Below are 23,597 nucleotides of genomic sequence, written 5' to 3' on the forward strand. Positions count from 1 at the left end.
GCAGCACAATGCATTAATGGGACAGTCATTGTATTATTATTACTTAAAGTTCTGTTCCTGTATGCACATAAAACAACAGTATGGCCATATTAACAAATATATATTTAATTAAACTCAGTAAAATAATTTAAAGTGATGTCGACTAAAACTTATAGAGTATAACAAGTATATATTTCATAAAAAGATGCAAGATACAAACAAATCAATTAAAACAAGTAGGCTATATATGGACAGATAACACACACACACACACACACACACACACACACACACAACCAGCATAGGATTTTAACACCTCCTACTTGACTCCATGCAAGCAGGCAGAGCTGTTACCTAGTTACAAGCAAGAGACTGTTATAATGCTCCGCCGGTGACTTCCAGTGCATCAGTCAGTCCGGGAACAGGCGGAGGGGGAAAAAACTCACCGGGGACCGGAGCGGACTGTTCACAGACGGAGGATGAAATTAAAACACATCCCCACACTGGAATAGACCAAGTACAGCTACTCTTCTCGCGTTGTTCCTTCATTAAATCCTTAATTCACCGGACCAGACTGGAACTGGGAGTGATCGCGGTTTGAAAAAGTCTCAGCGAAAAACGGTAAGTTGAAAGAGTTTTTCCTTCACGCGTTTATATATATATATATGTAAAGTGCGTAGATCTGTACGTTATTTGTGCGGTGACAGGATGGTTATATTGTCACTGAAAGATCACCTGAGCATTGAGAGTGTGGATCGTTTTTTTTAACAGTACGACAACACACCATCCGTTAAATGTCATTAATTACTGCACTAAAATCAAGATTACTCTTTAAAACATGTTGCACCAGATACAAGTCAGGTACTATAAGAGGTTTATTGATGTGTTGATTCATAGGAGCTTTAATTGAGGGGTTAATAAGGAGTTATCAATCCAAAATGACCCATTAAATGCATCCAGAGTCCGTTAAAGTTAAACGGTACCACTGTCTAATAAGGCAACCTTAATACAGGCTTTATAAGATGATTAATAAATTATTTACAGTTATATATAGCCTAACATTCATAAGAATCACTTTTGGGCTACTAGCTTGGGATAATAGGTGTTGGACTAAAATGTATCTATGAACAAGTTATTAAGCATTTATGAATACATTATCAACATGTATAACTGAATTATTACAAAACAGAGAAGATAAACACTAGTAAAATAGATATTTCACAACCTGGCAACCTAAAATTACTTAAAAAAACATCTACACAATAACAGATCAATGAAGCATTAGGAAATTATGTAATATAAAGGTTGCTTTATTAGATGGGGACACCCCAAATTGTGTTTTTAATGGAAAGTTTCTGTCATCATGATGACTGTATAAAATAAGCAGTCAAAGATAGAGTTGATTATGATCTTTATGGTCTTAACAGCTGAGTATCCTTCTCTCTTAATAGCTCACTTGATAAAGCTTATTTTAAAATGGTTTGGCATTATAAATAAAACAGAAATGAATGCAAATATTAAACTAATTAGACTCTCTCTCTCAATATCTAAAGAATACGTGTGTTATTGAGAGAGACAGGCTAATTCACATTTCCATTAGAGTAAAAATTCACCCCACTGTCACATGTAATTAATACATTAGCACAGTAATCTAATGAGTGGAGCATGTGTGTAGGCATACAACAACAAACTGAGGCATTTAATATTTTTCATGTGTTATATGATGATGTTTAAAAAGCAGATAAGGCTTTAGTGTCTCTGTAGCCACTAGTATTATATTTGTTTTACTAGAACACTGTGACCAGTTTTGTCAAAATGAATTTGTTGTCATTCATGCAGACACGACATCTGTAAACTACCATATCTCATTCTGACAACTGTATCATTATCTTTTAACAGTCACTTCAGCTCAGCTTGTGGGAGAAAATATGTTCGTTTGTGTTTTTTTTTTCTAGAAAAATGTTCCCCACTGTGTTTATGACAGTGTAAGTGTGATTATCAGCTGATATAATTTGTTCTGTTCGGCTCAGAGAAGCAAAACAACATCATATCTCCTCTATGTTGAAACAGTTTTCAGATGCTGCGTCTTTATCCTGCAATAGATTTTTCTTTTTACATTTGACATCAGCAACAGCAAAAACAGCATCTGAAAAAAAAAAGATATTTAGATTGTTTTCAGTGCGTGATCCTGGCAATTATGTGTTATTGAAATTATTATGAATTCATATACTAATAGAAAGATTATGCCATCATTTGTCCTTCCTCAAAGTGAATCAGTCACACACACACACAGTCACCACAGGTGGGAAGTTAATCACAACCACCCACAGCTTAATTTCAGGAAAAAAAAAATGCTTTTAAGAGGTCAAAAATGCTGAGAGGTAAATCTCACAATCTGGCGCCCTGATTGTTATTTAAGAATAGCAACGTTACAACATTCTTAGCCACATTTAAACAGGTTGAGGTGGTTTTTTTTCTTCTTTTGTCCTTTTCAGACATTTAGTTTACCCTTGGCTGAGGTGAAAAAATGCGACAAAGTGCGATGGAAACAGACGTTTTGAATAAATGATGACATACATAAAGCATACCACTTAAACATCCACTGAGGAGACTGAAAATGGCGGCAGATATCAGCACATGAAACATAAATGTCATATTTCCATCATGTTTTCTACATTATTAGTTACATCATCGTGTTGTGTGCTCTTCTTCTGCAATGATTTAATGGCCCCGACTGGAAAAAGGAGCGCCACCAACTTCTTGTTCCGGAAAACTCAGAAAATGTGCATAACGGCAGTGGATGGAAACCGCAGCCTGTATGGACGTAGCGAGGTGTGACATCACCCATTGGTTTGCATAGGAGCCGGTTGGTCAGTATGATCAGTTTGGATCCAGGACCTTCCAGATAAGGGATGTGGATGTGTTTCCTTTTACGCTCTGGAAACACGCCCCCGCTACCTTGAACTGAGGCTAACGCTAGCTTACTGGGAACATTGAGCGCTGCACACTTGGGCTAACATTAGCTACTTTAGCTAACATCACAGGTATTGTAATCAAGTAATATTAAATTTACAGAAATACTGCAACAGTAATCTGACTCAGTGTGAGTCCCGGAGCCAGAGAGATAGCTGTCAATCAACGCCCACAAGGGAGACATCAAAGCTACTAGAAGTCTTCAAATCTTATTAATGGTGCAGTAATTTCCAAAACGACCACCAGCACACTTATTAGAGGGTCTGAATTTAGAGATTGACACCACGATGACGCGTTTAAAAAATGATTGAATTAATATTTCTAGGGAGACGTTGACGCTTTTTGAATGGGAGTCAGTTGGAGCATCTAGCGGTCGTTAGCATCATTTCACTTTAAGGTACTTCCTCATCAGCTTCAGCCTCAAGCCGCGGTAGCTGCTGCTTAGTGGAAATGCACATTACATTTCTGGAAATTCAGTTACATGAATGTTTCTTATGGCAGACATGACAGTACCTGTGTGGAAAGATTTGAGTGTTCATGTGATGTTTGCAACAGGTGCATCACCGCTGGAAAACAGCGATGAGTTGAAAAGTTTAATGATACAAAGGAAGAAGAATGTTTTCTGTTCTCTACAGGCTGCGTCATTGATGGATTTTAAAACTTATTTTGCTGTTGAAGCCTTAATTTATGACCTGTTACAGTGTCTCGCAAACCACCTTTTAAATATTCTCATCACTTTCATCATTTTGATGTTATCAGACAGAAAACTCTGCTTCCTGTTTTAAAATGGCACTCTCATTTAATTGCTATTCACTCACATGGCTGTCCTAAAGTGTTTTGCTGGATATTAATTCATGCATGAATGCAATAAAAAAGGGAGACAGCTGGTATGTTTGTTTTTTATCTCTTTTTCCACACACTATGAGGAGGGTGCAATTATATTTTTACAGATCTCTCATGAGAAGAATTTTTCAAAACAACGTGGAATCGGCTCATTGAAAGCAACTCAGATTTTTTTTTTTCTTTGAGCATAAGAGATGATAGATTTATTACATCTCTCACAATCACATGAACAAGATCTGCGTTTAATCTCGCTCTGTGCATGTTCTGTCTTGCGCTGCTGTTCTTTGACTTTGGTACTGTGTGTTGAAAGTGTTACAAAAATGTCACTATGTCAGATTGCCTTGAGATTGGTGTCTTCTTTCATAAGACATAAAAAGGTCAGCACAGCTCAAAACTAAAGCCAGAATTGAATACCAGGCCGTCTGTGAATTTCCTGGGTTTATTAAGTCTCCGAGCCCTGTGGAAGAAGGCTTCGTCACTCCTCTTCAGCCTCAGAAAGGCAGCAGTAGCACAGCACCCTCAGGGACAGCGGACTTCCTGCTGAGTTTGGGGAGGAGGTTAAAAAAATTAACGGCATCGTCGTTAAATATTCATCGATCAACATGCCGAGCCACGAGCCTGATTTATTCAAGGACTGCTGATTCGTTGTGAGGAATGGCTGCAACAGATTAGGGGGCACCTGTGTTCCTCAGCAGTGTGCCCACACACAAACGACACAAACGCAAAGTGTATATTCAACTTTTTTCTTCTTTTTTTAAATACATATTTAGACAAGTACTTCCCACGCAGATATACAATAAGCGGTTAGATATGCAGACACATGAAAATGCTGGTTCTGGTGTCAAAAACTGTAGGTGGTTTATAGAAATCTACTGATACCACATTGCATTAAAGCTGCTAAAAAAAAATATTTTCAGGCTAAAATTTTATTTTCCTTAGAAATTAATTCTTGCAGGGTTGAAAAGGCCCCTGAAATATCATTTAGAGCATCACAAAAGATCAGAAATCTCCCTTGAAAGCATCTTTAAAGATAAATTCCTTAATTTTCTGCACATTGTTCCCCTCTCCAGTCATCAGGGTTGACTGAAATATTATCAGAAAAGATGGCAGAGTTATTGTGGACGGTCATGTCCAATCAAATCAGCCGCAGCTAAACTTTGAAACAAACCAGCAGACCAAGTATGATACCACTGAGCTTATGTTCTTTTTGATGTGTGAAAGAAAGACACATGGTGTGAAACGCGTCAGCGGTGCGGCATTGAACAGACTTTGTTGGCGTTGTCAACTAGAACAGCTGCAACCTGACAGACTGAGATTAAAGAGAACAGACACATACAGATACAGCTGGGAGTAAAGATGGTTTCTCCAACTGCAGTTAATGTGATTGTGTTTTATCATATTTCACCATATAGATGTGTGTAATAACGATAGATAAGTAGTGTAAACATTAAAACAATAGAATGAAATGCATAGAGAAGATAAGATTTCACTGAAGGGTATTCAAACAAAAAGTCCTCAAGGACATAAAATCCTGACAACCAAGAAATAGTCCAGCACATAACCCCCCCATGAAGCTAAACTTATTGCTATTACACTTTGGTTTTGCACGGATTAAATAGACAAGATAAACAGTGTTAATTAATGAGCTTTAGAGGTGCTGGCAGAAAGGTTTCTCTCCAAAGAAAAATGACAGGATCAGTCGTTTAAGCTAACACCCTAAAATGACATAAATTAATGTTAAAGTGACAGACGCCCTCTAGCAGCCGTAGCAATTATGACAGGAGCAAAGGAGGAAATCAGGCCACGTTATTAAAGCGGCAAAGTCGGTGTAGGGAGGAGGTTGGGATGGATGGAATGTTTCAGTTTCTAACCACGAGTCAACACTGATATTTTGTGTTGTGTGTCATGAACCTACAGAGAATTATCAGCAACTCTGAAGCTTTACAGAGCTTCATAGTGAGTTTCAGCTCGATGTTTATCTGTCCGGCTGTAACTTTACTGTTTTGGTTCACTCTCAGTGCTCTCATAGTTTCGTTTCTGGCTGCAGCAGGCAGCTGTTTTCATAGATAAAACTCTAAAAAGCCACTGTACACTACCTGCTCAGCACCAAACGGCAAACAGACACAGTTAGCTGTAGACTAGCTGGTGAACATAGTGGAGCATTTATCAGCTAAAGAGCCAGATATTTCCCTCAGGAGTTGGTAGAGAGCAAAAACTAAAAGAGAGTGAATGTTGGACTTACATTCACCAGGTGGACAGAAACACGACTCCAAATGAATGATAATGTTGCTCCGAAATAAGCAACTGTTTGCTAACAAATTCAACATATCAACTTAAAGGGTGATCAGTGTATCAATGTTTTGTTCACTACTTGGTGGCTTCATACAGACATGAGAATGGTATCTTCTCATCTAACTCTCAGCAAGAGAGTGAATACATGTCTAAATATTCCTTTAAAGCAGCTTTAGTTGGTTCTCTTCTGATGTAAGGAAATAATGGAGAAGATGGAAGTGGAGTGATGTTTCATCTTCATGTCACTCAGGACATTAGAGGGCCTATTTGTTCTTTCATCGCCACTATCAAAGAAGAAAAGTATAATCCGCTCTTAAAGTAAGCATCAGTGTAATGTGAGGCATTAATTTTGTTGCTATGGTTACCTCCAGATTAATCTACCCTTCACACTGATTAAAACTGTAATTAACCTGTTGACTCACATTAGATTTGACATGCGCTGACACATGCCAGCCAAGAATAAGCCGAGAAGTAAACCCTCAGTTCCTGTGTTCAGCATCCTTTATAAATACTAACTATCCCTATTCAATCTTATGTGGTAAATAGCATGTTTATTGCAGCGTGTATCTGCGTATAACCTCCATTCTTTGTATCCGAGAATATGATTTCCTGTGAATCATATTAATAATTGTCCATTCTCCTCCGCTCACGTCTGCGCAGGCCCGGCTGTTTAGTTAACCGCTTGGCAAGCTGCTGAACATTCACTCTCAGCTTTCAAGAGGAAACAATACAAAAGAAAGCCGAGCAAATATGCTATTCAAACAACTTGGCTGATGTCCTTTAACCATGACCCTGACCTGGACTTTTAACTGCTGAGGCTTGTCAGTATCGAGCACTCAGTCAGTCCAGGTTGATTGGCTGTGTGAGGCAAATAATATGAACGCTGATTTAAGTGTTACAGCGTCCACTATGCCTTTTCTGCTTCACAGGAAATTTAACTATGATAAACAGTGTGAACAGATATGAACATGAAAGCAATTTTTTTTAGAGAGAGCACAGTTTCACAATGCTAATGTTCCCACCAAACAGAGATGCCAGTAATAATCTGCTTTGGCTTCTTTGTTCATGGTCAAGCCGGTACCCTATCAGTAATTATCTACAACTATAACTGAATGACACTTATTAACACTATATTGCTTTTAATTGCAATACTGAACAAGAATGTTGTAGTGAAAAGACTTTGAACTCAGAGGTAACGTTAGCTAGTTAGCTCACCAGCACTGTTAATTATTTAATGTTAAGTAAAGAAAGCTCACAAACATGTAACTGCTCTTTCTACTGACACTATTTAGTTCTTGAATCTTTGTAAAAAACTTATGTCCTTGTTCTGTTTTATAGGATGTATTTCAGTTCTGCAAATTTGTTTTGACAAAACAATAATTTAGCTGCTAATAATAGCAAAGGACAACAAGCTAACACTAATATTTATGACTTGTGGGTTAAAGTAAAAACCACTGATGCTAAAGTCACTTTAAAAGGAAATTTTGAAGCTCTAAGTAATTTACAAATTTATCAAAGTCATACTGGTTCATAGCATGAACCAAAATCGATTCTACACGACTTCCAGCTGCAGCTGAGCAGCTCTACGAGCTCCGCTGATACTACGTTGAGCTTTATAATGGAAGGAACCAAGTAGCCTAAACAGAGGGGGGTCTGAGTGCAGCAGGCAGAGTTAAATATGAATAAAGACACACTATATTATTAAGGTTAATTTAAAACACTTATTGTGAAAAAAAATTTAACAATTTCTAAAACCATCCGATCCTAAATATTTGAGGGGGTACGTGCTCCCTCAAGTTGAATGGGCAAGATGCCTCTGAGTATTAAACTACGTGTATCTGAATGCATATCTGCCTCTGTTGATCTGTTGCTACATGGCTGTCAGGATTTTCACCCCCAGCCTGAATGATGAGGCTCCTCCCTGAAACGCTCTGAACCTTTCAAGTGCGAGCGTCTGTCACAGACTCTGACCTTTATGATGGATGCTCAGCTCAGCGGTGCAGCAGCGCTTGACAGCTAATATTTGGCATTTCCGCTCCTGCAGCAAGCTGCGCTTACCCCGTGTGAGATACCGTACACACATTCCCCTCACCATAAAAAGCATATATAAAATGTTAGATCAGGCACAAGATGAGAATGTACAAGCTAAAAAGAGATGGGAAGAAGAAATATGCTTGGATAATCAGCATGGAGAGAGATCTGCAGAACAACACAGAAAATACAGATAAGCTATTTAATCACAATATTTCAGTACAGACACACTAAATACAGTTTAACAGTGACACCAAAATGTTGGAGAGGATTCAGTGAAAGCCTCTCTCAGTCATATTTTTTAGTTTTGCCTGATATTGAAGACATTCTGGGAGAGAATATTTTCAGAAATTGTAAAAATTATAGCAAAGCCTTTTACTTTTGATGTAGAGTTTGTATTAACAGGTAGAATACCAACTGAAATTTGGTGTGAGAATGATAAAGGGATGAACCATGTATATTTCCAGGTATATATTTTTATTCTGGGGCTCTACTGGAATATCTTTGCATGATTTAGAGTTTAAAAAAACTCCTTATTTATCTTATACTGGCCCTTTATGCAGCCCCTCAGTTCAGCCTCTGTCTGAAACAGGCTGTTTTAGCTCCTGTCTCTTTAAGGCCCGCCTCCTGATGAGCCCACTCTGCTCTGATTGGTCAGCTTCAGGAAGCTTCCTCCGGCTCTGGAGGCTATATGTAAACAAACAGTAGTTGTCAGATTTCACTTCTTTTTCTCGGTCTTCAAAATGTAAACTTCTCAAATACAACTGTACAAGTTCGCGCCCGATTCCGATCTGAAATATGCGAGTGGACAAAGTGAACAACCTTATCAACAAAGGCTACGGAACAGACGGCTGTTTGAAGCCCTGACTTTTGTTTTGAACCTATAACCATGTTTGACATAGACATTTGACATCATAACAGTATAAAAATAATGCCCCCTTTTGTTGTGGATATTTTGAGCGATGGTCAGCACCTCAGTGGAGAAAAGTGGACACGAGCCTTTGATGTCTTAAAGCTGAAAATGTTTATTGAAGCACTCGATCAAGGAGAACTGAAATAGTGAACATCGAAGTCATCTGCAACTCGGATGCTGTCTCTTTCCATTCTGCCTCTGAGGGTCTGAGTCTTTAACCCGAGCAGATCAGCCTACAATATGAAAAACTTAGTTTACCTGTGTCAGTTTAGGTCACGTTGCATGGAACTTCAGCAGTTTTGGTTTGAATGTCTGACTGTGTCAATAGAATCTACGCACTTATCTGTGTTGTCTAGGAAAGCCTCCTCCGACCTTGGTGGCCATGGCAATGCTGATTTACCGTCTATCAGAGAGGTTTCTGCTTTCCCCAAAACATCACAGACAGCTGGAGTCTCAAGGAGAGGAGAATATGTCCCCTTCCTGCTGAAGAATTACAGTGTGACCTCAAGGCCCAGGCTTGACCCAATGCAACCCAATTTGTAACCCCTAAAGATGGAAAATTCCATAACACCCTTTACTTAAAACAACAAGTTCCTCTCATAACTGTAGCTCTGTGAGGACATTGCTGAGCAAATGAGCAGGTAGCTGTATGAAGTGTGACACCTTTTTTAAAATTATTTTTCACTGTCATTTATATCTTATGTTGCGACCATTCATTTTCATTCAAGTGGAAACAGTGTTGAAACTGTGTTTATGAAGCTTGGTGATGTTGTCTTCTGTAGGGGTAAGATAAGAGTGCTTTGAACAAGTTACTTTTATAGTCTGCAACACTTTTCTGTTGTACCTTCATACACTTCTGCAGTTCAAAGGTTCGGGATTCTTCCACTAAATGACATCTAAGTACAAAGTTCAAACATAGTACAGACAGAATAAAGATAAATTTGTGTTTGAAAGTAAGATAAAACTAGAAAATAAGCCAGGATTGACTTATTAATCAGCATATAACTGATGTCTCTGTTTGAAGAATTTACCAGATATAATCTCCAGTATGATGCAGTTGATTCAGGAGACACTGAAACATTTGAACTTAAAACTTAATCAAACTATGAGGGCTGCAGATAAGAAATCACTCAAATTGGTTATTTTGGAAGCAAATAAGAAACTTTATTTTGTCATTTATTTATGAAAACTTGTTTTGTACATCACCCAAATCTCCAAATCTCTTTTGAACATTAGTGATGAGAAAACTTAAGTAGTTTTTATTTATGAGTTCCTGTTTTATTATAGTGCAGTAGTGTATGTTATGATTTTAAAGTTCAACAGATAATGTCTCAGAAACCAATATTTCTTAATTTTTTACTCTATTATTTCCTTATAAATCACAATTTCTTTGTATTGTAAAAAAAAATGAAGACAACTCTAAAGGATGTTATTTTTTAGATTGTTGATGCATAAATCGATATGTTGAGGGTTTTAGGAGGACTTTTAAATTCTGAATAATTGTGTCCATATCAGAAATACTTATGTATACTGTATATTTGTGTTGTTTTCAGACATTGGAAGATCATTTCAGCCTATACAGAGAATTCAGAAACATCATCATCATCATTACTTGTGCAGAATAGCACCTTATTACCGGACGTCGTAATTGGTTTTGTTTAAACTGTGAAACAAAAGGTGTTTGCGTAATTATTACTGGAAGATCAGAACTCTGTGTAAATGTGCTCCCACTTAATAACTGTAATTTGTGTCTCGGCCTCTTTCAAGAGACCAAAAGTAGTCGTCATACGTTTGTGTTTCAGATAAGGCACGGTTCACCTTCAGCAGCTCTGATAGCTGCGGGTTTGTTCCACCTGATGAAAGAAGCTGCTACTCATAGTTTGTTTGGTTAGTCCAAGATTGTTTGAATGAACTAAGTGGCACCTAATCTACACTACAACAATACTATAATGTCCATGATTATTTAAAGTATAGTGTTTATAGATAATGCAAACGTGTGTAAATAATTTAAAGCTTAAAGCCTCCTTTTTAATGGCCAAAAGGGTACCACAGGGTTCTGTGCTCCAGTATTATTTACAGTTTAACAGTATTACCATATTGATCTGAATATAAGACAACCTCCCTTTTTCCAATAGCTGTTTTTGGAAAAAGACTTACTGAAGATACAAAACACTTTCACGCTCGTCCCAAAGCTTCATGCATAAAAAAAATGCGTACACACAAAAACAATGCATACACCATAACCCGCACATAAACTGGACACCTCACACATTCTTCAGACTATATGTAAACATGTTGTTCTAAAGCGATCTGAGGCTGATGTGATGAGGTGGAGATGAAAAAACATTGTTTGTTTAGGTTGACAACCAGCTGCAGCGACTGTGTTGGGGGTTTTTTTTGCGATTTTGAGATTTGTAAAATGCCAATCAAAGGCACATTTATAAAGGTAACACTGATTAATTACTTTTGTGTGATTCATTTTATCATTCTTTTAATTTACATAGGAGTCAACATTTTATTTTGCTGATAATATTCTTGTTATTTTATCCTTAGTTACGACACACCTTGTCAAGTCAGTTTAGATATCAGAGCTACAAGCTCATCATTCTAATCGTTGATTACATTTCTGAGATATCACTGCCAACGATGGGTTACGGGTCCGTGTGATGAATTAATTATGTGGACAGGATAAAGAGCTGCACAGCTGTGCATAATGGTCGCACATAATGACAGCCGTCCTGCTGTTGGACAACCATGCCAGTACAACACAGTCGGTGAAACAGCACTTTTTATATCCTGTTTGTTTCACTGACAGGTGTAAAGACTGGTGGAGCCAGTGAAAACGACTGGTTAAGGGTGTTTCTTCATCCATTAATGGTTAATTGTGGGAGAGGAAATGAGGCTCATGCATGTACGCCCAGTTCCTCAGTGACTGAAATTCATAAAACAGAACCATGCATACACAGGGCTTCATAGATCTGATGAAAAGAATGCGCGTGCATATTTCTGGCTTTGTGTGTACACACGGTTTTAGTCATTAATCTGCACAGAGTTTTATGCATGTGGCCCCTGGTAGGAAAGTTTCCATGAGATACTATTAATCCAAGAGAAGAGAGTTCTCATCCTTGATGCTCCCTGCAAGTCAGAAGTCAGGGCTTCAACCTGCTCTGAACGATCCATTTGGATAGACAAGTTACCTCTACTACCCCATCAAACTGACTGATCATTCACGCATGCCCACAAACAGCTGTCCGTTCAGTGACCTTTGTTGCTAAGGTTGTTCCATGGGTTGTTTGTGTTGTCCACCAACATATTTCAGATTGGATTCGGGCTTGAATGTATTTGAGAAGTTTATATTTCAAGTACAGATTGAGAAAAAGAAGTGAAATCTGAAGTTATATTGTTTGTTTAAGTAGCCTCCAGAGCTGCCAGAAGGGAGTTGACCAATCAGAACAGAGTGGTCTCATCAAGTGGGGGGCCTTAAAGAGACAGGAGCTACTGCAAAACAGCCTGTTTCAGACAGAGGCTGAACTGAGGGACTGCATGAAGAGCCGGAATAAAATGAATGAGTTTTTTGAACTTCTAGTAGAGCCCCAGATTATAAATATAGATCTGGAAATGTACATGTCCTCTTTAAAGTATAAATGCTTTCTGTCAGTCCTTGTTTCAAAAGCAAGGCATTAAATAAAATTGTAATTCTGTCTTTAATGAATCGGTGAGTAAACAAAGTGGAAAAAAATGTCACCAGTGGCTGCATGATGGAAGAAGCCGTGGATGATCAGAGAAGTCTGGCCAAGCACAGCCACAAGCTAAGGATTGAGGTGCACTTCAAGAACGGCAGCACACACACACACCCCCATCCATATCAACAGGATGGAGATTGAGCTGGGTGTCCACATCGCTGAGGACGTCTCTTGGGCTCTCAACACCTCAACCCTGGTCAAGAAAGCTCTTCTTCCTAAGGAGACTGAGGAAAGGAGGATCTGTCTCCTCAGATTCTTGTGAATTTGTACCGCTGTACCATTGAGAGCATCCTCACCAACCGCACCACAGTTTGGCTGAGACAACTGTGCTGCCTCAGACCAGAAAGCACTGTGTGAGGGTGGTGGAAACTGCCCAATACATGACCGGTACTCCACTCCCTGCCACTGAGGCTGTCCAGCACAAGCGGTGTCTGTGGAGGGTGCACAGCATCGCCAGGGACACCTCTCATCCCAGGAATCTCTGTACCAGGACCAGCAGGTTCAGGGAGAGCTTCTTCCCCTCACCTGTCACCTTGCTGGACTCTGGACCACAGTGATAGCCCACCCCCACACACGTTACTCCACCCCCAGATACCAGATACCTCCCCATCCCCTTCCTCCAAAGACTGAACCACTTACTATATACTACTATATTTACTATTACTATACATATCCATACTACTGTCTATACTGTTTATATCTGACCTATAGTTTATTCATATTTATTCATTATTTACTCCACACTTACACCACTGTCTATACTGGCTATATCTTCATATTTGTACTGTACCTCATATTCTTATCACACCTCCAGCTGTTTACTCTGCGTTTCCTAATGTTTATGTTTCATACTGCTCATACTGTTACTAGTGTCCACTCTATGTATTTTAGTGTATTCATATCACTCTGTTCATACTGTTCATACTGTATATGTCTTAGCATATTCATACCTACCCTAACTGTGTATTCTATTTACATATTATACATATGTACATTACACTACACTGCATTTACTGCTTCTTTTGTACTTCTTGTTAGATGCTAAACAGCATTTTGTTATCTCAGTACTTGTACTCTGTGCAATGACAATAAAGTTGAATCTAATCTAATCTTATCTAATCTAATCTAATGACCACAAGAGATGAGTCCTCAATACAGTTTAGACTGTCGACCAATCAAAAGCAAGGCACACTGGACATCAAAAGATTCAAATATAGATCATATGTAATTTTAGCATGAGCGCCCTATTTTTTCAGATGTTGTTGACACAAAGTATTCTGCCTTCAGCCAGAAGGACGCCAGCTACGGACAGTCTCAGCCTCTGGTTTTAGAGTCAGAGCAGATGTTTGCAGAGAGACATCGATTACTCTCATTATAAGTATTCAGACTTGAGGTTATAAGACAGCGTCATGTCACATAATCGTTCTGCTCCCCTCCCCTCGTGTCATTTAAAGAAAAGAAAGACAGATGAGGAGAAATTTACATTACAGAGTGTCTCGCTCTCGTGTGACACCGGCAGCAGTTCAGAACCCCAATTTCCAAACTGAATAGATTTTCATTTCAGAAAGGTTTGAAAGGCCTGAAAGGTCCCAGGGTCTTTAGTATGAAGATTAATGAGGCAGAATGAAATATGACAAATGCAATGCAGATATTAGACTGACTTCAGGGTGTTCGAGATGAGAAATGTAGATAGGGAGCTTGATAAAGTGATCTCTCTGAGGCATCACGGTTGTAAGAAATGTGAATAGATGTTACAGCTGCACTACAGTCAGGGCGAGAGAAAAGAAAGAGATTTATTTAAAGCAGAGGCTGCTAATCTTAATATTTCCTTTTCATTCTTCTTCTTTTTTAACTTAAGGGCTGCCACTATCCATTATTTTCATCATCAGTTAATCTTGTTTTTTTATTAAATAATTAATAGTTTATGAAATGTCAAAGCATAGTCAAAAATTCCCATCACAACATCCCAAAGCCCAGGATGACGTCTTCAGATTGTTGTTGTTCTTTCTGACCAGCTGTCAACTCAACAAAAGATTTATCAGTTTACTATCAAATATGACAAAGAGGAGCAGCAAATCCCCACATGTGAGAAGCTGGAACCAATAATGTTTCGTATTTTTCCTTGAAAAATTATTGAACTTATTAATTGTTTACTAATCAATTAATTGACCAACTTTTTCAGCTCTAGTTTTTACTTGTTTGTCTATTTATACATATCTGTATGCTTATAAAAATGTATAAATGTCCTATGAAAGTATATTTGTTTCTTTAAAAATTCTAAAATCATCAGATCAGATCATAAAGACATCTCAAACTTTTTAAGACCAGGCTTATGACATAAAATCTTTGCAGGTATTCAAAGCACTTTTTGTTGTGTTTGGAGAACCTCATCCTAAAGCACACAAGCGTGTCACCAAAAATGTACCTTTGTGTCATTATATGCGTTTCCATACACCTGTTTTTATTCATACTTTCAGTGCGCACATAAAAACACATAAGTAGCATCAATACACGCAAAATGCAACAAAGTGCAATAGAAACCACTGGACACCACTGAAGCTTCCACTTAAGAGACGAACACATTAGCCCCATTCGGGGCTGTCTCATCCCACAGAAAAACTCTGGGAAGTGGCGGTGTGCTGCTCTTTAAGGGGTCTTGGTTAGTAAACCAGACCTGCATTTTTTAAACCAACTGGTTAGTCTTCATCCTTTAAGTCTTTTCTCTTGTAAAACTGAAAAGTACTGTTTGAAAATACTTCTGATGAAGCATAAATCTCACCTTTGTGTCGCTTGTACAAAGTAAGTTTTCAAGTGCAGCGTCCTCTTCTCCTTATTCTGATGCACCATCACCTTTTTTCACATGGTTTTCTATCGTTTGAGCTCTGATTGCAGCTCTTTGCAACATCTCATTGTGTCCTCTTCTTCTGTAGTGGTTTAATGGCACCAACTGGAGAATTAGTGCCACCAACTTCTAGATGAACCGACTCCTAATATTTACATAACAGCTGGTGAAAACAAGCATTAATTCACACATTATTTTGCAGATTTTCTGTAAATTTGGTTAAAATTTGCGCTATATTTCAACTCAATCGCCAGAACAAAATGTTGGCATATAACATTTCTGCAAACCACAGAAACATTGAATATATATGTTTCAACACGTGTAATATGTATCATATCAACATTTCTACAAATGTAGCATATTAACATTTCTATCCATTGAATAATGATGTTTTAAGGTTTGACAACACTGTGGTTAAGGTCTGGTTAGGTTTAGGCACAAAGACCACTTGGTTAGGGTTAGGGAAAGATCATGGTTTGGGTTAAAATAAAATAAAAAATGAATAAAAACGGCTGCAAATGTCCTGACGTCGCGCTAAAAACATCCACCCGCTTTTGTCGGTTGAAACAGGAAGTGGGCATTGGTTTCGCAGTGGTCTTGAGCCGTGCTCTCTGCTGATTTCCAACTTACTGCCAAGAAACTTCCTAACCATCCACCGATCCCTCCTCCTCCTAATCGGAAAGTCAGCTCATAAAGATCACATGTGAACTACGCCACTTTAGAAATGTTGATATGATACGTATTTTGGAAATGTTGATATGATATGTTTGATTTAAATATTAATATGCTACGTTTTGTTGAAATTTTGAAATGATATGTATTGTTGAAATGTTAATATGCTACGTATTACACATGTTGAAACGTAGATATTCAACGTTTCTGTGGTTTGCAGAAATGTACATTGCCAACGTTTTATTCTGGCAACCAGACTGTATATTTGGATGGAAACCTGACTGTTGGCTGATATGGTTGATCTGTGCAGTGAAGATGTTGAGCTGTTAAACTCTGATGTCGGTATCCAAACATTTCCATTAATTTCTATGAAAGCTGCAAAAAAAGAATCCATCACTCTCTTGCTTTCCCTTGCTCTCATTTCCTGCCCACAACATGGTCATTAGTGACTCTGGCTGACTGCTGGACAACATAAGTGGCCCAAAAATAAAATCTTTCTGTTCTTTTTGGCTTTTAAATAGAACTAATGGTTCAAGTTGTGCCAATTGTGTCAGTTTTCTTTGTAGTGTAATTGCCATTTGTTTTTAAATTGGTCTCGAAAGTCATTCTGTCCTCACTAATGATGAAAACTGAGATTTTGTTTTCAGGAGATATAAATAAACCTTCATTAGAAAGAATGTTGCTTTATTAAAAAGGTTAATCTTCATACATGGATAATGGTAACTGCTTGAGCTGTCGTGGCAAACATTATATCATGTAAGGAGACCAGAGGGATACATTTTGGTAAAACCTGTGTTGTCCTGGAAGGCAGGATGATGCATACTGTTACGGATTTCTCCTTTACATTAATAATCCCTTTAAAATTTGTATTTGAATCATTAATAAACACAAAGCAGCATCACAAATGTCATTGCAGACTGTAGCTGTGAGGAAAGAAACCTCTTTTATGAACAGCTGCCTTATCAGGTCAATATCTGATATTTAATTTCAGCTCAGTGTAGTAAACCAATATATGGATCTAATCCTGGTTGTAACGAAGTCCGTCAGCAGCTGCACAAGAATCTTTGCTGTTGTTGATATATAATGGTATAAATCGTTGATCACCAAGAACCAGGAGAAAAGTCTGCAAGATATTTTTTCTCATTTAAAACGATTTCACTCGAGATGAGAAAAATCTATTCTTGATCTGCTGCCGTGTGTTGCCGTTTATTTGGTTCTGTTTGATTTACGACGCCGATCTCTGGGTTTTCTCTTTCTCTGGTTTCCATGGTGCTCCACATTTAATGTGAATTATCCGTAATCACAAGGAATTGAAGATATTGAAAAATGATTAATGGGACAATCTGCTAAAATCAAAGAAACTGCTCAAGTCTCATATAAAGACGTACGTTTGTTGTCTTTTCTCGTTTTCCTGTTTGTGCTGTTGTTGTTTTTTTCCCTCATGTGTGTTTTAAATTGAACTCCAGTAAGGCAGAAAGACTGAATGTCTTTTTCATAGACTTTGCAGCTATCACCATTGAGGTGACAATAACCTTTCCGTCGGTTTGTTTGATGAACTATATCAATGAGCGCAGGGCACATCTGTGCTATTCTCACTGCTGATCTTCTGAAAACAACATCAGATATTTTGGAAAAACAGGAAGATGGTCAGAAATATTTTCTGAAATTACTTTTTTTAAGAAATGGTGGTCATTATGCTTTTATTGTCATATGAGAATGAATACTTTGTGGTACAGCTGGGTAGTTAATGAAGGGTGAAATGAGCTATATGTCTTTATGGGTGTGGCATTTGCACATTTCAAATATAGTGTTAGTGTATATTTCATGGGTATTTCTCCATAACAATATTACTTCATCTGCTACAGCAGTGAAAAATCTTAAAAATACACTTATTCACTTTATTTCCAAGAGTTAGATGAGGAGATTGATACCACTCTCATGTTTGTACGCTAAATATGAAGTTACCACTAGCAGCACATTAGCCTATTAGCACAACTGGAAAAACCAATAAAAACAAAATGGTCTGGCACATAACACACTTTGGTTTTTATACAGATTAAACAAATAAGTATTAATAAGTGAGCTTTCAAGGTGCTAATAGGAGGATTTTGTCACCTTTAGACAGAACCAGGCTGGCTAAAATTATTCCTTAAAAAGGGAAGAATGTTCAGATCTCAGTGTCTCCCAATTATTTTAGTTGCTGATTCCATGATTTGATTGACTAAGAGTCTAGAGTTATGCAACCTTGTCGCCTAGAATTTACGTTTTATATATGTATTGTTTTCCCAATTACATTGTGTTGGCAAACGGAATTGACGAGGTTCACATTCAGGGTGTGGTTCGGTTTGGGCAACAAAAGCATTTTGGTTCAGGTTAGTGACAGATTATGGTTTCACTTAAATGTCAATAAACATGTTTTGCTTCAAGTCACTGCAGACTTTTTTGTGTATTGAACCAAGACAACGAGAAGAAAACATAATTCATCCAGCATTATTTTTCTAGCAAAATGTGTTTGTTGTTGCAGTTTAGTTGTATATGAATGTGATTACTAGGAGACAGGGTTGGCTAGTGGCTCTGTGAGACTGTACAGCCAAAAGCTAACAGCCACATGGCAACACGCTCACAATAACAATGCTAACATGCTCACGTTAAGCAGGTACAATGTTGACCATGCTCATTTAAGTTTAGCTTTTTAGCATGCTAACATTTGCTAATTAGCACTAAACAAAAACTACAGCTGAGGCCGATGGGAATCTCATTAGTTTTGCAAGAATTCAATCACAAACAAATTTGAATTTTTGACTTAATGATGGCCCCAGGAAAGTTAAGGGATCACCAAAGGTAATGAATTTCATCCTGAGGAGGATCTGATTGGCTACACTGAATTTCATTGCAATCCATTTAACAGTTGTTCATATTTCCCAGTTTGGACCGAGGTAGTATAGCCATCCCTAGCCACAAACTGAATCTCTTAATTACAGTATTTTGCTTGTTTATTCCATAATATCTAATGTAGAAGTCCAAAAAGAGATCAACATAACCTGCATAAATCACCATCTTTCAGCTTTGCTTTTTTGTCACAATCAGAATATATCCAATATAATGCAAACAAAGGCTAATTTTTCTGTTACTTTATAATTTCTAAATGAAAGTGACTGTGTGAATGCGAGGGTGAGTGTGCCAGCTGTTACTTTGCTTCAGTAGTCGGTCAGTAGAGATGTTTACAAAGTGTGAGTCCACTGAAACAACACGTTGGCTGCTAATCAAATGTCAATTATCAGTATTGCATCCGTGTGTGGGAACATACTGTGTTTAATTTGCCTGCTGTATCAATAGGACCAAATATAGCTGTAGTGGTCAAATCAGTCTAACTGCAAACATCCATTTTCACCTCGGTTTAATTGTTTCCTGTCTGACTCATCTCATATCCTCCTCTATTGCGTTTGCTTTTCATTATCCAAATCCTGTATTTTTCTTTTTCTTTTGTCCGTGCCACTCATACTCTGAGCGTCATCTTTACGGCCTTCCTGTGTTTTTCATCGTAAACATGTTGATGATGACCAGGATCAGAAATTAAAGGGGACTTGGAGGAGAAACGTCCATGAATGATTGTGTACTTATAAATGAATAGGGGGTAAAACGAAATGCTTAAGAATATTTTATTATTTTTAACCATTTTTGTTTGATTATTAGCAGTTGCAGAGCTGCGTGTGCTGTGTAAGTGTTTAATTTAATTGTTTTTGCACCCATAAAGGACCAAAATGGCCCCAAAAGTAGTATATCAGCAAAAACTGCCCTCTAGAGAAATAAGCTGAATTACTGTGTGTAACTCACACCTTGAAGTCTATCAGAACCATGTCAACATGCCCTTCTGATGATTTTCAAAGCTGAAATGAGCAAACATGCAGTTTTTTCAATAAAGAAAGATACATGCTTTTAAATCAGCAGCACAGAAAAACATAGTGTTTGTAGAAATCTCAATACTTTGTCATGTCCTTGAAAAATAAAGATATGCTCATTTTTCTGTGAAAATGTCAACTATTCAGTTAGATAACAAATTGATTTTTTTCCCCTTCAACAGAACAGATGGGTGGGAGCTGAGACAGCAGAAGGACAAAGTGATAGAAAGAGGGCATCCATGGGTGACGTCTTGGTTCCCGGGCTGGAGATGACGGATGAGATGTGGGAGAACGGCAGCTTCGCCAGCCCTTCTCCTGGTGTCCCCCTATTTCTGCTCATGTTCAACGACAGCATTTTGAACGAGACACTGATCAACTCCACCAACTCCTCAGTCCCAGACGTCTCTTCAGGTCCCAGCGTAGCAGGGGTCCTCATCCCACTCATATACATAATTGTTTGCATCATCGGCCTGGGCGGAAACACTTTAGTCATCCACATTGTGCTGCACTACTCGAAGATAGAGTCAGTGACGAATATCTACATCCTGAACCTGGCCATCGCTGACGAGCTTTTTATGCTCGGCCTACCTTTCCTGGCGGTTCAGAACACCCTCCAGTCGTGGCCTTTTGGCTCCTTCATGTGCCGCCTGGTCATGACAGTTGACTCCATCAATCAATTCACCAGCATCTTCTGCCTGACCGTGATGAGCATCGACCGATACCTGGCTGTGGTCCACCCCATTCGCTCATCTAAGTGGCGGCGCCCTCAGGTGGCCAAAGTGGTGAATGGCACTGTGTGGGCACTGTCGTTCCTTGTTGTTCTGCCTGTAGTCATCTTTGCTAATATCCAGAAGGCAGGAGGCACCTGTAACATCGCCTGGCCACAGCCAGCTAACATCTGGAGGGCAGCCTTCATCATTTACACTTCCACTGTCGGATTCTTCTGCCCACTTCTTATCATCTGCCTCTGCTACCTGCTCATTGTCTTCAAGATCCGCAGCTCGGGTAAGAAGGTCCACGCAACCTCAACGAAGCGAAGGAAGTCGGAGAGAAAAGTTACACGCATGGTTGTGATTGTGGTGGCTGTGTTTGTCTTCTGCTGGCTGCCTTTCTATGCCCTCAACATCATCAACCTGCTGGTATCTCTGCCCTCAGAGTACCACGGCCTTTACTATTTTGTTGTTGTGCTTGGCTACGCCAACAGCTGTGCCAACCCCATCGTCTATGGCTTCTTGTCAGACAACTTCAAGAGGGGCTTCCGAAAAGCCCTCTGTCGCTCCACAAGGAAGGTGGAGAACCACGAGCCCATGGAGCGCCAGCAGCAGCAGGAGGAGGGGAGGAGGGCGCTCATGCCCAGGGAGAGCCTGAGACGGGGAATCAGGGATGAAGAGGACGATGACGAGGAAGACATCTCAGAAATGACTGAGATCTACAGAATTGCCCAAAATGGCAACAGCAGCTTCCAGCCGCAGAGTTCTCAGCCTGTGTTCTCAGAGAAAGGAGCAGCGGCAACAGAGCTGTCCTCCCCAGACAAGAAGGACACTCGAAAGGACTCAAAAGGGAAGGACCCAGTCAATGGGTCCACACTGACTGTCCCACTGCTTCTCAATGGAGCCAAAAATGGGAGCATCAAAACCCTGCCAGAGGAAAACTTGGAACAGAGCACCTCATTGGAGATAAGTTATTTATAGTGTAAAAAAAAATCCAAAAACATCTCCAAACTCCGCCCCTCTCTAATTCAGTACATTCAGAACAGCACTGCCAGGATCCTGATGAGAGTGTGAGAACGCAAACATAAAACACCAATTCTGCTTTCGTTCCACTTGCTCCCTGTCTCCTTCAAGACTGACTACAAAGTCCTGTTACTCACATACAAATGCATCAATGGACTTGTGCCTCCCTACCTACAGGAACTGATCACACCACAAACCTCCACCCGCCCCCTCAGATCTGCCAGCAGCTTGATCCTCCGAGAGCCCAGTACTAAGCTCCACACCATGGGGGATCGAGCCAACTGCTCTGCTGCATCATGCTTTTGGAACAGCCTTCCTAACTATCTGAGGGCAATACAGACCCTAGACTCTTTGAAAAAAAGGCCTAAAAACCTCTCTATTCAGGAAGGCTATTTCATCTTAACTCTTATTACTATTTTCTTTATGTTGTGTGTTCTATGTTATTAATACTGTAGCACTTTGAGTTTCAGTATGAATGAAAAGTGCTGTACAAATTAAATGTATTATCATCATTATTATTATTACTATTATTATTATTGTTGTACAGTTTATGTTACTTGAAGTGAAGTCAGTATTACAACACAGGACGGATTAAAAAAATATAAGGAACATTTTAAAAATCAGAATTGCTTTTTTGATCAATGTTTCTTTAGCACTTGAAGGAGTTGCTTAAGTTTTGCCAACATGCAGAATGAATGTTTATAAAGTGTACATATGCATGTCCAAATGTACAAATTTGTGCCTTTATTTACTTTTATCACATGTATCTGGTTGATCTTTGTACTTGTAACCTTTTTATTTTATGTTTTGCATGTGACAATCACTTGCAAAAATTAAACTGTATTTAAGCTTGTCAACAGTCACTGCAACCATGTACACATTAGCATTTTGGAAAGGACTCATGCCTTCATATCTCACAGCGCTCTCATGGATTATTTATGAATAATATATACATGAATATTGTGTTATATGTACAGTTTATGGCATTTGTATTCATGTCTTGATAGAACTGACCTTGGGCCTTGCAGTATGTTCTTTGAATTCAATCTAAATGATGTCGTAGTTGAAATTTTGACCTTGGTGAAGGAATTTGTCTCTTGCACTGTAGCAGGAAAAATGCACAATTTCCTGAAAGCATAACACTTTGTGTGATAACTTTGCATCCTGGACACACAAGTTCAGAGTTCATAACTAAATTTCTCTTGCACATTTGATGACAATAAACTAGCATGGGCTGCCTGGATTTTGCAGATCAGGGTGAATGAAGAAATACACCACATTACTCTTAAAATTTCACTCTAGATTACAAACAAAAAACACACATCACCTGCTGTTTGATATTATAATTTTGTGCCCAGTACACCATACGTCACATTAAGTAACTCTGAAGGCTCATGAGTTAAGCTAAATGTCTTGATAAATCATGTACAAGTTAAACACTGGCAGCAATTCAAAGTTAATCATTTACTATTGTGTTATCAGAAAGCACCTTTATGTGATATAAGGCACATAAGTGATACACAATTTCAAGAATGTCAGTTTCAAATCACACTAGCTTTGTTTCAGATTTAGTACTGTATGTGCCCAAGTGCTGATATACTTTCTTCCCAAGGACTCGCAACACTGGCTCTCATCAGATACAGAGCAAGCAGCAACTACCACAGCCTTAAAGTGCAA

General features: G+C 38.7%; 1 protein-coding gene across 1 annotated transcript; it reads left to right on the forward strand.

Annotated features, from left to right (window-relative positions):
- Positions 1 to 226: 226 nt before the first annotated feature.
- On the forward strand, positions 227 to 22,773 carry sstr3 (somatostatin receptor 3). Its single transcript, XM_067571152.1, has 2 exons — positions 227 to 600; positions 20,370 to 22,773. The coding sequence occupies exon 2, from the start codon at positions 20,427 to 20,429 to the stop codon at positions 21,876 to 21,878; it is 1,452 nt and encodes a 483-aa protein (XP_067427253.1). The 5' UTR covers positions 227 to 600; positions 20,370 to 20,426; the 3' UTR covers positions 21,879 to 22,773.
- The last annotated feature ends 824 nt before the right edge of the window (positions 22,774 to 23,597 follow it).

This window comes from Thunnus thynnus, chromosome 17, assembly GCF_963924715.1.
Source record: "Thunnus thynnus chromosome 17, fThuThy2.1, whole genome shotgun sequence".
Lineage (NCBI taxonomy): Eukaryota > Metazoa > Chordata > Actinopteri > Scombriformes > Scombridae > Thunnus > Thunnus thynnus.

What these genes read in the sequence shown, in the direction of transcription:
- sstr3 (XM_067571152.1), top strand. Translation starts at nt 20,427, where the DNA reads ATGGGTGACGTCTTGGTTCCCGGGCTGGAGATGACGGATGAGATGTGG.